General features: G+C 48.0%; 8 protein-coding genes across 10 annotated transcripts; 3 read left to right on the top strand and 5 right to left on the bottom strand.

Moving 5' to 3' along the window:
• Positions 1-1,058: 1,058 nt before the first annotated feature.
• Positions 1,059-3,085, bottom strand: FVEG_03761 (hypothetical protein). Of its 2 annotated transcripts, XM_018891387.1 has the most exons (2): positions 2,228-3,085; positions 1,059-2,137 (listed from the first exon to the last, which is right to left on the bottom strand). In XM_018891387.1, the coding sequence occupies exons 1-2, from the start codon at positions 2,487-2,489 to the stop codon at positions 1,542-1,544; spliced, it is 858 nt and encodes a 285-aa protein (XP_018747891.1). In that variant the 5' UTR covers positions 2,490-3,085; the 3' UTR covers positions 1,059-1,541. The 2 variants fall into 2 exon arrangements, with proteins under 2 accessions (XP_018747891.1, XP_018747890.1); XM_018891386.1 differs by having other exon boundaries at positions 1,059-3,085.
• A 675-nt stretch (positions 3,086-3,760) lies between these two features.
• On the bottom strand, positions 3,761-6,337 carry FVEG_03762 (hypothetical protein). Of its 2 annotated transcripts, XM_018891389.1 has the most exons (3): positions 6,086-6,337; positions 4,829-6,027; positions 3,761-4,776 (listed from the first exon to the last, which is right to left on the bottom strand). In XM_018891389.1, the coding sequence occupies exons 2-3, from the start codon at positions 5,910-5,912 to the stop codon at positions 4,448-4,450; spliced, it is 1,413 nt and encodes a 470-aa protein (XP_018747893.1). In that variant the 5' UTR covers positions 5,913-6,027; positions 6,086-6,337; the 3' UTR covers positions 3,761-4,447. The 2 variants fall into 2 exon arrangements, with proteins under 2 accessions (XP_018747893.1, XP_018747892.1); XM_018891388.1 differs by having other exon boundaries at positions 4,829-6,337.
• Positions 6,338-6,516: 179 nt separating this feature from the next.
• On the top strand, positions 6,517-7,292 carry FVEG_03763 (NADH dehydrogenase (ubiquinone) Fe-S protein 7; the record flags this gene model as incomplete). The annotated part of the gene is made up of 3 exons (XM_018891390.1): positions 6,517-6,541; positions 6,594-6,780; positions 6,839-7,292. 3 exons carry the CDS (start codon positions 6,517-6,519, stop codon positions 7,290-7,292), a joined length of 666 nt encoding a protein of 221 aa, XP_018747894.1.
• FVEG_15331 (protein RDR1) lies at positions 7,274-9,041 on the bottom strand. Its single transcript, XM_018904453.1, has one exon. The coding sequence runs from the start codon at positions 9,006-9,008 to the stop codon at positions 7,377-7,379; it is 1,632 nt and encodes a 543-aa protein (XP_018747895.1). The 5' UTR covers positions 9,009-9,041; the 3' UTR covers positions 7,274-7,376.
• A 256-nt stretch (positions 9,042-9,297) lies between these two features.
• FVEG_03764 (hypothetical protein) lies at positions 9,298-10,602 on the top strand (the record flags this gene model as incomplete). Its single annotated transcript, XM_018891391.1, has 1 exon — positions 9,298-10,602. One exon carries the CDS (start codon positions 9,298-9,300, stop codon positions 10,600-10,602), a length of 1,305 nt encoding a protein of 434 aa, XP_018747896.1.
• A 62-nt stretch (positions 10,603-10,664) lies between these two features.
• On the bottom strand, positions 10,665-11,163 carry FVEG_15332 (hypothetical protein; the record flags this gene model as incomplete). The annotated part of the gene is given in 2 exon segments (XM_018904454.1): positions 10,665-11,110; positions 11,115-11,163. Coding segments are annotated over 2 exon segments (495 nt in total).
• Positions 11,164-11,491: 328 nt separating this feature from the next.
• On the top strand, positions 11,492-12,448 carry FVEG_15333 (hypothetical protein; the record flags this gene model as incomplete). The annotated part of the gene is made up of 4 exons (XM_018904455.1): positions 11,492-11,556; positions 11,617-11,710; positions 11,765-11,900; positions 11,961-12,448. The coding sequence occupies 4 exons, from the start codon at positions 11,492-11,494 to the stop codon at positions 12,446-12,448; spliced, it is 783 nt and encodes a 260-aa protein (XP_018747898.1).
• A 116-nt stretch (positions 12,449-12,564) lies between these two features.
• On the bottom strand, positions 12,565-14,439 carry FVEG_15334 (hypothetical protein; the record flags this gene model as incomplete). The annotated part of the gene is made up of 5 exons (XM_018904456.1): positions 12,565-13,479; positions 13,524-13,718; positions 13,767-14,031; positions 14,083-14,090; positions 14,221-14,439. 5 exons carry the CDS (start codon positions 14,437-14,439, stop codon positions 12,565-12,567), a joined length of 1,602 nt encoding a protein of 533 aa, XP_018747899.1.
• Between the last annotated feature and the right edge of the window lie 152 nt (positions 14,440-14,591).

Here is a 14,591-nt window from a genome sequence, read left to right as displayed (position 1 = left end):
AGGCTATATGGAAGTTATCCATGAAGTATATGCCAGTTTCTTTTGTCCCGAATGAAACGGACCATTGTTCCGCCTCTCGCTGTTCCGGGTAGCCGAAACACCACTTTGACGCATCACGATTCTCAAGTGTTACATGTGTTGCCAACAGCACAGTCTATCGAAAGGACCTCAGAGAGCCAGAAAGCTTCTGACACTTACCAAGCGGGCAAAGCATAACTGGTTTAAAGACCTACTAAGCACCTATGTACCAAAGTTTGCTTCAGTCTATCCTGTCCTTGTGCCTATCTTCCTCTTCTTCTTCTCCTTCTTGATGCTCAAAGGATCTAGGTCCAAGTTATCTTACCTTCAACATGGGGTTAAAATTTACGATTTCATGGCTTATATGTGGCCTGTGGGAGTCTCATTTCCGTTGAGCATAACAGAGAGTGTTGCAGAGGCTGGCGTCGTCACGGCGACTCCATCGGCAGGGAATGACGGATGAAGGCAGGTTACTACTCCATCAATATTGGAGAGAATCATCTATCATATCTCTCATGATACTAGCTGTACTAGTGTTAAGGCGTTGAGGTAGCAAATCAGGATAAGAAATCTGGTAAGGTGCTGTGATTGAGCAACCTGCAATTGCGCCCACCATCTCAACACCTCCCTTCAATCCGGTCAAGCATACATGGACTCTCCCGACCTGCATATAAGCGCCATGAGCTGTCATTGTAATTTCCAAATTACATTTCCCATTTCGCTTGCTTCAAAAGATCCCCAAAAGCACAGCTCAATTCGGTCATACACAGCGCCCATACGAAAACATGCTTTCGTAGCGAAATCTACCCTCCATAGTACACAATCATCGCTAAGATCAACCCTCTATAATACCAGAAGTTGCAACATGATTCGATGGATAATCCCAAATGACGCAAAAGCTCGGCGGATTCCTGATTGCGGAGTATCATGACAGGGCGGCACTGCATGGAACAAATCCTACACAACATAAGCATAATATTTTTGGCCCCCAATCGTTTATCCCAACGACGACCAACTTTGGAAAACACCGGTCTGTAAATCGTGGCACCATAGGTGTATTGGGGGCAATTGAGTTGGACAGTGATGTAAGCTTGCGCAGGGATGATGTGAGGAGATGGAGTCTGCCTTGATTGTTTTCCTCTATTAATGCTGTGGATGTCACACTGAGAGGCCTGTTGATGTAGTCATGAACGGTACGCCATTCATGGGACTAGTGTTGAGAAAAGGATACAGTGTATTTCTAACAAGTTCCGTTCGTCGTGCAATGCATGACGAATATTGAATGCTTCAATAACAATAATAAGTACAAAGGATTTTGAAGTCAATAGTGCCACTCTCTAATAGCAGAGGAATCCTCCCCGTTGGGTATTAACGCCATCAATAACACCGTGAAATCCATAAACTCATTAGACTTGCGCAACCTGGTTTGCGCGGTTTGCACGGTTCGCGCGGTTTGGGCGGTTTCTGTGACCCTTGATATAAAGTATCGCTATAACAACAGTCGAGAATATGATGAGCAACCACTAGAGGGCATTCATTACTATTGCCGCGATGACCATCCCCATGATACCCTTGCCGACATTCTCAGCATGGTGGAATGATGGGAATTGCCGTCTTGACAATGCTCCATTCTCTGATGCATCCTCGTCGGGGAGGGCTGTGTCGTTGGGCAGAGTTCCGTTGATGAGGATTGTCATTGTGCCGTTGACCTCTGCAACATTGACGATGGACTTGTTAAGTGCGTCGTAGCTTCCGTTTCCGATGAGTTCGTCGAAGTATTGGGTGCTGTTGTTGTCGTCGCACGCACAATACTCATATCGCGAGCATCCACAGAGGACGTCGCGCTCTTCGTCCTCATCGCTGGTGTCGTTGTGGTAATGGTAGGGATGCGAGTAAGGATACATGTATGCACCGTAGAGCCAAACGCCAGGCCAGAATGCCAGAGCTGCACCACCTAGAGCGAAGGGGGCAATTCTTCCGGGACTTGAGACGCCGGACCTGTAAGGTTTTGAAGAACCACCGGGGTAGTATCGGCCGCCCGCGAAGCTGGGCTGCGGACCGACGCCGCGAGAGCCGCCGCCGCCGGAGCTGCGGGAGCCACCGCTGCCTGATGAGGAACCTGGACGAGATGATGAGCCTCTTGAACCACTACCACTACTGCTGCTTCCGCGACTGCTGCCGCTTCCACTGCTTCCACGGGAACTCCCACCTCTGCTGCCGCTGCCAGATGATCCTCTTGAACCTCCGCCGCTGGAACCTCCGCGGCCTCCACCACCGCCGCCGCCACGGCGCTTGTAAAGCGGGTGTTTAGAACAGTCTTGCCTATAACAACAGCCTTGCCCATAACAAGGGGCTTTCCCAGACTCGGGGCCCTCTATGTCGCTGCGTTCTATGCGACGGGGTGCATGGGTGGCCGACGCGATCGTCGACGTGAGGAGTGTGAATAGCACGACTGCGAAGTCTGGTCTCATTGTGGGCCAAGTTGTCTTGGTATGACGAAAGGATGCAGGTAGGTGTAGGCGAGGTGAAACAAAAAAGTGCGGATTGTGGATTGGAAACCAGATTTAAGTGAAAGACCAAATGATATCGGAATAGAAGATGCCAAACTGACGATGGAAACCAAGAAAGCCGTCAGTTTGTGTTTGGGGGATGTAAGTTGATGGAAGAGTCTGAAGTGGGCAGTCCAAGGTTTAATACCCGAAATCCGAATTCAGGAAGGGTACCTACTCCGTAGGTAAGACTGAATTGATGACGGGGGTAATTGCAAGGATCCACAAGGCGTGCTTTCTCTTCTGGGTTCAGAGGCTGTGACGGAGGCAACAACGAGAGAAGATCACGGGGTTGACCTTCTATGATGAGGTTCAAGGGGCGAATGAGGTAAACAGAAATGATGATGTCGCTCTTTCCAGAAGGATTGGGGGCGACGATCGACCGCTAAACAGCAAGAACAAGCGGTCTTGGCTGGCCTGTGGATGAGGTCACTGCACTGAGCGACCGGGTTTGGCAGGCAGCTCCTTCGAGGTGATGACTGACTTGATTAATTGAGAAGAAGGAAATTGCCAAGGCAGGAAGAGTTGTGTTCTTTATAATCTAAGGTAGTCTAAGAAGGTGGTTTCACTGTAGCACTGGTCTTTGGCGTTTGCTTAGCTCCCACGAGCTGAAAAGAAGCCAATCTCTGAAAACAGATTGAGTTAGCTCCTGCCAAAAAAGTGCTTTGACTTTTGTTGTTTTTGGCGGAGACAAAAAGCAGCTCTACCAAAGTGGCTTAGCCAGAGGAACCATTCACAGCGGTGTAATTACTTTGGAGCGTGTTTGTGGTGGTTTGCTGCATTACAGAGGCGCGCATCAACAGACAAAGAAATGGAATGGGGGTTCGAATACCTTGGCTCAGCCTTAATACAAACACAAGCTTTCATTTAGCGAAACAGCAAATCTCTCCAACGTTGATGCCGGTCAATAATTTGTTGGGTTTCAGTGGTAATGTCACTACCAATTGACCACTGTTTCAAGGATGATTGAGCCGATGATCGTGGGTCTGTGACATAAAGGACCCTGGAGTTGACATGGGCGTATAAGCTTGTCGGGGTTAAGCTTGCAGCGCCGCAACATGCAGGCAATTGCATTTCTCATTGGTGTGCATCCTTGTTTAGTGTGGATCAAGGCTGTCACTGAGGCAGATTTACTTGAGCCATTCGAACGAGACATTTCGCTACGACAACCCAATACGCCAAAAGTCCACCTGTGACTGTCAAAGCTTTCGTTTAAATAAAAGCTTAGAAGATGTTTCATTCCTGAAGACATCTTTTATTAGAGATGTGGCTGAAGCTGAGCCGTAAATTCATCTAGGTCCGATTTACTCGTATAGATGCTGGACAATTGGCAGAGACTGAGACGGAATCCCGCAAGAGAATAAACTTCAGATGCGTATTGACCACCACGTGGTCTTGCACGATTTGGAAGTCCCCGTTCTGTATGCCTTGAACTCACAATCTTGGCTGCCTTAACAAACGTTCCATATTTCCAACGAGACCTTCCTCTCTAGTGCGTTATCTGATGCATTGGATCTCCGCCATAGCCACAGCGCCCCCACATGATGCTCGAGTGACAGTCTGAGGCTGTGCAATGTGCAATGTGCAATTGTTATTGCTTGCAGCATTCTAGAAGCATGATAAAAAATTGGCGGCCTGAATTTTAGCATTCAGCCAAGATCAGGCATCCGTGCTTGCGCCCAGGACTTGGCGCACTAGAGTTTTCAGTGCATCTCCGATGGCGGGGGCTGGGCGGATATAAACATCACGAGTTGTCGCTCTGTGGCGATGAATGGTTGGATCATCGCCTGGTTCCTGGGGGGGACGAGTTGATGATAATTCGGTGTTCCCGAGCAGAATTGATGTAAGTGTAAGTGTAATATTGGGAGGCAGCCGTCAAGTCAGCCTTTCTTCATTGTATCAAGGCTTGTCTGTCCAAACTTCTGAACGAATTCATAAAAGACAGTCGTGTCATAAGTTCCAATGTCCTGAAGATAAGCCGAATCCTTGACTTCACCAGATTGAATGATCTCAATGGTCCGCCTGGACAAAGCCATGACTTCGGCAGTATGCTTCTTTATCCCGAGCCACTTCCTTTCATCCTTTGGAATACGTTTGTAAGCACCCGTCCAAAGAGAGTCCCATCTATCCAATGCACGTAGCAACACTTTGGAGTGCTCGCGTGATGATACTGCTGATGTACGATAATGAAATACGTGACGCCCAAGGCCTGGCAAACATTAGTACTTGTCATTTATTGACTGTCCTGGGATGTGACGTACCTGAAGAGAGATAAAAAAGATCAGAATGGTCTAGTTTTCCAAAAGAATCTCTAGTAGCAGGCGTCCAGTCTTCAGCAAGCAATCCTGCTATTGCTTCACTGCAGCTTGAAGGATAAGACCTTGCTAATCCATGCTGTGACCTTTCTTGAAATGCCACGCTTGAATCTGCCTCCCATATACCAGTCGGACATGGCAGGTCTCCAGTCATCTCCTTCGATGTTATAATAGGTGGGTGGTTACAGAAGAGCCCCAATAGTGAATCATTCATAAAAGTCCATGTAGCGACCCTTATACACGTTTCTCGGTGAACGAAATCCTCCCAGCTTTTGCCGGGCTCGTGTTTGAGACTCATCATCTTTGCTTTTCTCAACACCCCGACCAGTGTTGGTATTCTTTTGCTCGCTATTCTTCGGCGAGATTCGATGTGGTTTGCACTGCCCTCAAGAGTGTTCATCAGTACTGCAGCCTGACATATTTCAAGCATGTGTCGTGAAGTAACTGGGCTGACACCTTGACTTGATAAATCTTTGAGCTCCTTGTACACATACTTTTCTGCCAATTCCAGCAGCGATGTATTGATGTATGAGGGAGAAGACTGATTAAGACACCGGAGATAAACAGTTCCAGTCAACACCACAGCTAGGAGCAAGTGGAGTGAAACTCTTTCTGGATCAAATGTTGGCCAATGTATCGTGTCTTGATGGTAGTGTCTCCGGCGAAAGACGAAGACCAAGACGTGTTGAAAATGAGACGTGGTAAAGAACCCTCGTTGACAACTCTGGTCAAGTCCGTGTTTGAGATGAGGCTTGTTGGTAGTTAATTCTTGAATGATGTTTGACAGAGCGACTATCTGCATCGAGAGAGCATCGGCCGGCTCGGTAGAATGACCAAATATGCCAGAGAATTGCAACGGGTTATATTCGGTATCTCCATAGTCCCGGGGTTCATCTAGAAGCATGTCCGGTAGATCAAAGAGAAGAAAACCTGGATCGACCGTTCCTGGGCTCCAACCGACAGTCTCACGTTGCTTCCAAGCAGGCATCTCTGATGTTCTTTCAGGCTCTCGAGCGACTATAGCATCCATGGAAATCTGTGTCGGATTGCTGGCCTGTAACAGAAAAGAAAAGCTGGGATTGTCATCATCGGACACTTCCCCCGGTTTGGAGGTTGCTCGATGCGTAGGATCATGACATAGTGAGCTGTATACGCAGTCAATGCCACGAGCCGAGCACCGTTGACAAGGAAGTTCCGAGTTACAAGATGTCTTTAATCGTGAGCAGCTATCGCAAGCTCGAAGCTTTCGGCCTGGTTTGGCTTGTGGTGGAAGAGGTCGACCTAGTCGGGCGTTGCAAGAGCGTGCATGCCGACGAGCGACATCAGCTCTGCGGAAGGACTTTTGACAGAATGGACATTCATTTTGGCGAGTGGATAGAGGCTTGGTACAGACGGGACATTTCGGGGCCTGATTTGGAGTCGCCATCTTAGAGGTACGTGGATGAAAGAGGCTGATGTCAGGTCATGTATGTGGGAATTTTCCGAAGGTGAGAAGTAATAAGTGGAGCTATGTGGTTAATTCCCGTCCCGACCTGGACCCCGGAGAAAGGTCATATATAGCCAGCACCACGACTGATTTTGTCTTTCTCATCCCTAAAAGATTGGATTTATTTACTTGTACGAGATCATTCACTATGACACGGTTACAATTAGCAAGATGTGAGTAATAAATCCAAAGAGCTTATACACCGTGACTTACACCATCACTCAGTTATAGCTCGGCCTCTCTCCATCACAGCCACTCCAACGATCCCACTACAAGCTCATAGAATAACTGAAAACCGATTAGAGCATCAGATACGAAAAGGTTCCTCCAAGGCGACTAAGGTTGTAGCACCCGATGCGCACCCAGCTTCGCTCACCGATGTTAAGCCAAACAACCTAGTCGAGTATGCCTTGTACGTACTCAACCCCATGCCACGACGAGACAAGAAGCTAACAAGAAGTGTAATAAAGCACGACTCTGGATAAGCTAGCCAATTGGGGCCGCACTGGCTCCCTCTGGCCATTGAGCTTCGCTCTCGCTTGCTGCGGCGTCGAAATGATGCACGTTTCGATGCCACGCTACGATCAAGACCGTCTCGGCACCTTCTTCCGCGCGTCCCCCAGACAGGCAGATGTGATGATTGTCGCAGGGACTGTCGTAAACAAAATGGGTCCTGCATTGCGACAACTCTACGATCAGATGCCTGAGCCGCGTTGGGTTATCAGCATGGGGTCTTGTGCCAATGGAGGAGGATACTATTACTACAGCTATAGCGTTGTTAGGGGAGTTGATCGTATCGTTCCGGTCGATATCTATGTTCCTGGTTGTCCGCCTACTGCCGAGGCTCTGCTGTATGGTATCTTGCAGCTGAAGAGGAAGATCAAGAGTCAAAGACCTTCGAGGATGTGGTACCGAAAGAAGTAGACTACACATTGTGGGGTTTGTAAGACTATAGAATACATGGATATCTTAATGTTGCACAGAATAACGACAGAAAGTCTGCCCTGATTAAAATATGTTCGGGAAGAGAAATCGATCCAAATCAGCATAGTCGAAACTGGAAAGATCTCCAACCAAATTATTCAGCCATCTCATATCATCCATCTCTGCAACGGGAGTCTCATCTCGGGTCTCAGGAAGAGAAACGATAGGAAAGGTTTTCAGCACATCACTCAAGGTCGATGCACACTTCTCCTTACGTCGCTGCTGCATTAGTATAAGCAATGAAGCCGTGTTGAGAGCCTCTTTCGTAGCATTGGTATTGTACACAGTAGCAACGTTACTAAGACATTGCATAGCATCCTTGAGCTGAGCTATTGAATCACTCGTATCAATGGCAAGTAGAACACAAATAATCTGAAACGGCACGTTGGCCATGTGATGCCATGGTGAGCGTGCATCCAGAATAGCTTGAGCTGCTTCGATGCCTGTTTTCGTGATAGAGAGGATCTGTTCGAGAACCCTTCCCGAGAACGTCGTGTTCATAGACTGGAGCCGACGACAGAGACACAAAGCGAGGTTTGTTTGTGCCATGATTGATGGTGGAACAGAATGAGTTCGGCTCAAGACAGTTGACAGCGAGGTCTCAAGCTCGGAAACGTCTTGCGTCTTATTCGGATCAAGCTCCGTTGAGTATGGGAGCAACTCCATAAGTTCATGAGTATAGTCTCCTTCTCTCGAACAAGGCATTTCCAGTGTTGAATTACACAGGATGGTCCTAGACCGGCCCATGTCAAATGAAATCCATATGTTGAGGTGCTCGGCGACAGCAAAGAGTCGTCTCCGAAGTTCGGCATCAACCTTTTCTTCTGTCACTGGAAGGACTGATTCTTGAGACGGTTCACAGTGCAGGCCAGCTGCTTCAAGCATGTGCATAAGAATTGAACTCGCCATCCACGCTGTATGTGGGGTGCCGGCTATTCTCAGATAGACCACCCGAAGGAGCCAGCCGGTAACGCTAGCGGCCGATGGATCATCAGACATCTTCTGTTCAAGGATAAATCGTGCTGTTTCTATCAAGTCAAGCTCCACTGGCGGAGGTTCAACTTGTGAGAACAAGCATCCGATCGCTGCTATGCCACACAAGATCGAATCTTGAGACTGATCGTATATATATCCAGACCACCTGCCTTGGATAGTCTGCGAGACATTCTTCCTATCCACGAACCCATAAATTGGGTCCATCTTTTGAAAGTAGACAGCACTCAAGCTCTCCATGTCTTCCTTGGATAGTAGGTCTGTGATTGGTCGTGAAACAGGAACATGCGAAGACTTCCGCGCTCCAAGAAAGGCATTCCAAGAAAAAGTGTGCATCCTGGGCGCATTCTTAGGATCCAACCTCAACGCCAACCTTCTGAGAAACGCAGCCCCAGAATTCGCCTCCAGCGATTGTATATGCCTTGGCGACGTAGCATGATCACTCCTGGAAGGTCTAGAATCTTTCTCAATGTGAACAGGGGGTGAAGGAAGAAGAGAAGCCTCGTGAGCTTTCCTTTTCTTGTTGGAGGATGTCTTGTAGGTGCACTCGTATTCAAAACGGACACAGGCTCCGCAGGGCTGGGCGCCGTCGCATTTCCGTTTTAAATCCCGACATGTTTCACAGGCGAGTCTTGAGCGCTTACGGCCCTGAGAAGTGGACATATTTGGTATTGGAATATGAATGAAAGGATTGTGATGTGTAAGGGGATGAACGCATGTGAAGTGAAGTTGCGAGGGTCGGTTCTTACGGGCCGAGCGGGTATGTCGGCTATCCCGGGAATAGCGGTAACAACGGCGCAACCTATTGAAGCTTGACGTAGATAGTTTGAGGATGCCAACTAAACTTATCTTAACCGCCATAAACTTATCCCTGTATTTCTACCTTTGGAATTCGAGTCAGAGTGACAGTTGAATTGTCAGCGTCGACTTGTTGGTGTTTGATCGTCTCCTCATGTTACTCAACCAAGACAGAGATTCGGTCTCTGCAGCCGAGACACTGGCTGATATCGAATACCAAATCCAACAAACTTCACCTGAAAAGGCACCGACACATAATGAACCGCCAGACGGAGGCTTCCATGCTTGGCTACAAGCACTTCTAGCCCACATCGTGTTCTTCAACACCTGGGGCGTGGCAAATGGCTTCGGAATCTTCCAACAATACTACACCCAAACCCTTGGAGAAAGTCAATCCACGATATCCTGGATAGGAAGTGTCCAAGTGTTTTTCCTATTCTCAGTCGGAGTCATAGCTGGAAGACTGACGGATGCCGGCCATTTTCGAACTATCTTCCCGATTGGTGTCTTCCTGCAGGTCCTTGGACTCTTCATGACTTCGTTGTGCACGACGTTCTGGCAGATATTCCTCGCTCAAGCTGTTTGTCTCGGAATAGGTAATGGATTTACGTTCTGTCCGGCCCTAGCCGTATTGTCACAGTACTTCAAGAAGTATAGGGCTTTTGCTGTTGGGCTGGCGGCCGCTGGCGCAGCTGTTGGTGGCTTAGTCTATCCAGTCTTGATCAACTGGCTCATATTCCACGATAATGTCGGCTTCCCCTGGACTCTCAGAAGTATGGGCTTCATTATGCTTGCTACATATATCCCTTGTCTTATGTGGCTCAAGCCTCGACTACCACCTCATCCTAGCGGCCCATGGATCGATACAACTGCTTTCAGGGAACTGCCCTTCATCTTCTTTACGATGAGCATGTTTCTCAACTTTTGGGGCCTCTACTTTGCCTTCTTCTATCTCGGAACCTTTGCACGCGATCGAGCGGGTATCTCTGAGCCCATCTACCTACTCATGATTCTAAACGGCGTTGGGATATTTGGACGTATCATGCCAAACATCATTGCCGATAAGTGGACAGGACCCCTCAATATACTCATTCCTCTGAGCATAGCTTCCAGTGGGTTGGTCTATTGTTGGGCGGCTATAGAAACAGCTGTCGGGCTTTATGTCTTCGCTGTGATCTATGGTTTCATCGCTGCAGCATTGCAAGCTCTGTTTCCAGCTGTTGCAACACAAATGGCACCTGATCCGAGAAAAACTGGCACAAGAGTTGGAATGATACTGGGTATTGTCAGTATCGCAAATCTGACTGGTCCTTTTATCTGCGGTGAACTTATCAAAGCTGGCAACGGTAGTTACCTTGGACCTCAGATGTTTGCTGGCTCTTCAATATTTCTGGGTGCTCTCATGGCCGTGGCATCTCGAATCTCCAAGACAGGTCTTGTACTAAAGGTCAAATCATAGAGAGAAAGATTACGCATATATGGTAACATGAACTATATAAGAATTAAATTTCGTTACAAAACTCAAGCAACAGGAGCAGCTTTCTTTGCTACCTCTTCATCCTGTCCCTTCTTCTTTTTCTTCTTCGAAAACTTCGGAAATCGAACCCGTATACTAAACCGAGATCCGAATCGAGCAACACTCCTCCTTATCTTAGTCCCCTCTTCTGGAATGGTCATGGTACTAATAGGAGGTTGGTTACCACTAACAGGAGGCGCGTTCTGAGGAGTATTCTGGGGAATGGGCGCAGCAACAGCATTACACCATGTTTCCGACCACTCTTGGTCAGAAATTTCAAGTACCTCTTTAAACAATTTCCCCTCTAACTCTGTTTTGATGCGCTTCTGCAGAGGCGATGCCGTGCTGCATAGACGAACAATTCGCTCCCAGAATTTGGCGCCCTCCTCATTTTGAAAGATGAAATTATCGCCTTCGTTGGTCCACGAGATGGTAAAGGATGTGTATACAGCTACGTGTTTGGGCAGGTCGCTTATTTGAAACTAGGAATTTTAGCCTGGCCATTTCTCCCTATTTTCTTTTCCACCCATGCCTTCTACTCACTCGAGGCTCCCAAGCTCTTCCAGTTCTGTCCTGCGTAACTTTGTGACCAGTTGAAGTTCAGCTTTCAGCCACAGTGCTCAAGTACGCATAACGAGAATGCGCTGTAACACACCTGCGGCTGAAACTAGCGAAAAAGAAAAAGCTGGCTATGTTAGTATGGCTAGTCTAGCCTGATGTGAGCCTTGATCCTGTGACTCGGTATTTTTGCATTCAATCTAGTACCTGATATCTTATCCATTGCTATTTGCATACTCCTTGAAATCCGAACTGGGTGGTACGAATCACCAATATGGGTTGCTTCGGCGCTGACAACGACGCAAATCGGGTAGACGAGGAGACTGCAGTTCCAGGCGTGTAGGTTGATTTTAGGGATGCTCGTTGGATTATAGACCTTGATATCGATAACATTATCAGCAACATTTCGGGGATTGAGAGCTGGGCCACCTCATTTCGCAAGGTTTTTCAGGGCACCAATGACAATGGACAACTCCCAAATGAACTAGGCAAAGTACGAAAGTAGCCTCCAGCTATTTGAGAGATCGATGCTGACTGGATGAGCCAGAGTTTTCGAATCAACTTTGCTGTCCTTCAGCGAATACAGTTGAAGCAACTCCGCACCAAACTCGCCAAGCATGCAGTGTCTTTAAGATTCGAAGCGGGTGAGCCTCAAGGATGGCAGGACCCTCTTAAAGAATATAGTAAGATAGCTGTCATTTTGCTCAGGAGTCGACGGAAACCCTGCTTATGTCGAATTATAGTACAAGCACTCCAAAATTATGAACACATGGAAAAGCGAAGTCTACAACCTGAAGATCCGTTCTACATGAGCGGCGAGAAGTATCAAGATCGCAAACTCGTCGAAGCCATTCTTGGGGACAAAATAAACAGTTTTGAGGGACAACCGATATTTCCTGCTATCGGACATTGGCAAAAGGGACCTGAAGAGTCAAGACCTGTTCGAGACACAAGACAAGACAACTATAAGCGGAACTGGACTGTAGGTCTCCACCAAAGACTTGCCGTGGCGACTGTTGGTGGGATATTTCTCATGGCCCCCATGTGGCTGATGGTCTTGCATAATACTCTCTACACAGCTTTGGTTTCGACGACGGTGTTTGTTACTGTGTTTGGATTGATGGCAGCGGTATATCTTACGAGTTTGATGGATGTTATGTCGAGTACAGCGGCTTATGCTGCGGTGTTGGTGGTGTTCGTTGGACTGATCACTGAGCTGCACGATGGCTGAGATGGAGCAAAAGGCAAGCGTCTATTCGGAAGAAATTCAGACGGCTTGCAGGAACCAGTCTCGCATTCTTTTTATTTCTAGTTGGAAAGCTTGGGCTTTGAAGAATCTTACAGAGTTCATGTCTCAAGTACATGAGTACGCAACAAATCATCTAGCACCTTGCCAACAGCCAAAACCTTTTCCTCCTCCAAAACCCGCCCCACGATCTGTATATCCACAGGGAGATGGTGCTTGACCATACCTTGCATATGATCCTCCCAAAGGCGGGTGTTCCATTCGTCCAGCTCATTTCTCGGCTCATGATCCCACAATGCGTCAAGATCCCTAGCTTCAACCTTTCCTCCCGGAATGACTAAAGCCGTATAATCCAAAAGATTCCAGACTTTGGTGTATCCCACCCACTTGACAGTGTTGTGAGGGACAGCCGCATGTGGCAGAGCCGGCATTATAATTGCGTCCACAGTCTTTCCCTTCTTAGAGTGGGTGTTATTCCACTTCTCCAAATAGGCCTGCTGGAGCTCTCGCTTCCGTTTGTTAAGTTGCCAATAATCAAACACTGATATTGGCTTTCCCCTGTTCACAAGCCTCTCCACGCTCGGGATAAAAGGCTCGCCTCCTGCCTCGATATCACGACGAATGTCTTCTCCTCCATCGACTGTGAAGTAGGCATCCATAACCTCTATGCACTCGGCGTGCAAGTCGGGCTTCCACATCACAAGCTCATGACCATCAGCTGCAAGAGCAGCTGCAGCTTGCGCGAGAACTCTTACGATACTGGGATGCGGCTTCACAACGCCGTCGTCATACAAGACACCGATCGTTAGCTTGCTGTTTACGGTCATGTCATATTCAGACTGGCGCCATGGGATGGGAACGCAACGACAGTCTTGTTTCCAGGGTTCCTGAAGTGTGATCTCTTTCGTGAGATGGTAAATGGTCGAAAGGGAGCGTGCCAAGGGGCCAATGGAAGACGGGACGTGCTCCTGTCCGTCGGTTGAGACAGGCACTCCTCCATATGGTAATCTCGAGCTCTACGTCACGTCAGCGATATTCTGAAGGTGGTGAGTCCACGTACGCTTGGCTTGAACCCATATAGACCCATCATGGAAGCTGGCATACGGATACTACCACCCAAATCTGATCCAAAACCTCCGAGACTCCCATGAGAGTAAATCAGAGCCGACTCCCCGCCCGAGGATCCTCCAGGCGTATATCCGAGAATGATCGGGTTCTCAGTCAACCCCCAAAGAGGATTGTCAGTTTCAGCCCACTTCTCAAGATTAGTATAAGCTCAAACTATGACTTTTATCAGACTCACCATTATGCTTTGTGGGAGATTGGTCTTGCAAATAATGATGGCGCCCAGCTTTTTCAAGATCTTTACTAGGACAGCATCATCGTTGGCTGGTTTGAAGGCCTTGCTTGTGTAGCCAAGAGTGGTGTCGTGACATTTGACATTGAACTGGTCCTTCAGACTTATTGGAACGCCATGCAGAGGTCCTTTTGTTTTCTTCTCTTTGGCGTAATACGCATCGAGCTCTTGGGCCTGTTCCAGGGCATCATCGAAGAGGATTTCGGTCAGGCTAGTAAATCATCAGGCTTTGGTGCCAGCAAGAGATTACAATGAGGCTCACCAGTTTGTCTGTTGATAATATTAGCTACCTATATATAGAGCTTGCCAAATTATCATAAGGGTCTACCTTCTTATGCGCCTCAATGGCTCTGTCAAACGATATGTTAGTATATATCTCTCACGGAGTTCAGTGATCGACTTTCCGTGTGATATAAGCTAGGGTAACGTCTTCACTGCTGAGCTTTCCACTCCGAATCCTATCGGCCAAAGTAGTGATATCATCGACTTGGGTAATGGCGTTGTATGCATCCTGGCGGTCCCCTTTGTCTGATAGGTGCTTGGTGACAAAAGCAGAGATGGCACGGGTCCGTTGCCGTCGCTTCTCTGCGACAACTTGTTGCCAGATTTTTGAATCCATACCGACCTATAGATCTGGCGATAAAGAAAGGCTAGGGAGGTCGCGTATCTGTCCTGTCAAGGACTCAAGGTTCAGAGGCTGTTGCGAAAGTTGGAGGCTGGTCGAATAACCCCGCATATACCCGCACCCGTTACCCGCCGCGGGCTGCTTAT

This window comes from Fusarium verticillioides, chromosome 2 (assembly GCF_000149555.1).
Source record: "Fusarium verticillioides 7600 chromosome 2, whole genome shotgun sequence".
Taxonomy (NCBI): Eukaryota; Fungi; Ascomycota; class Sordariomycetes; order Hypocreales; family Nectriaceae; genus Fusarium; species Fusarium verticillioides.
Note: the sequence above shows the minus strand (reverse complement) of the source record. Positions and strands in the feature narration are given on the sequence as shown.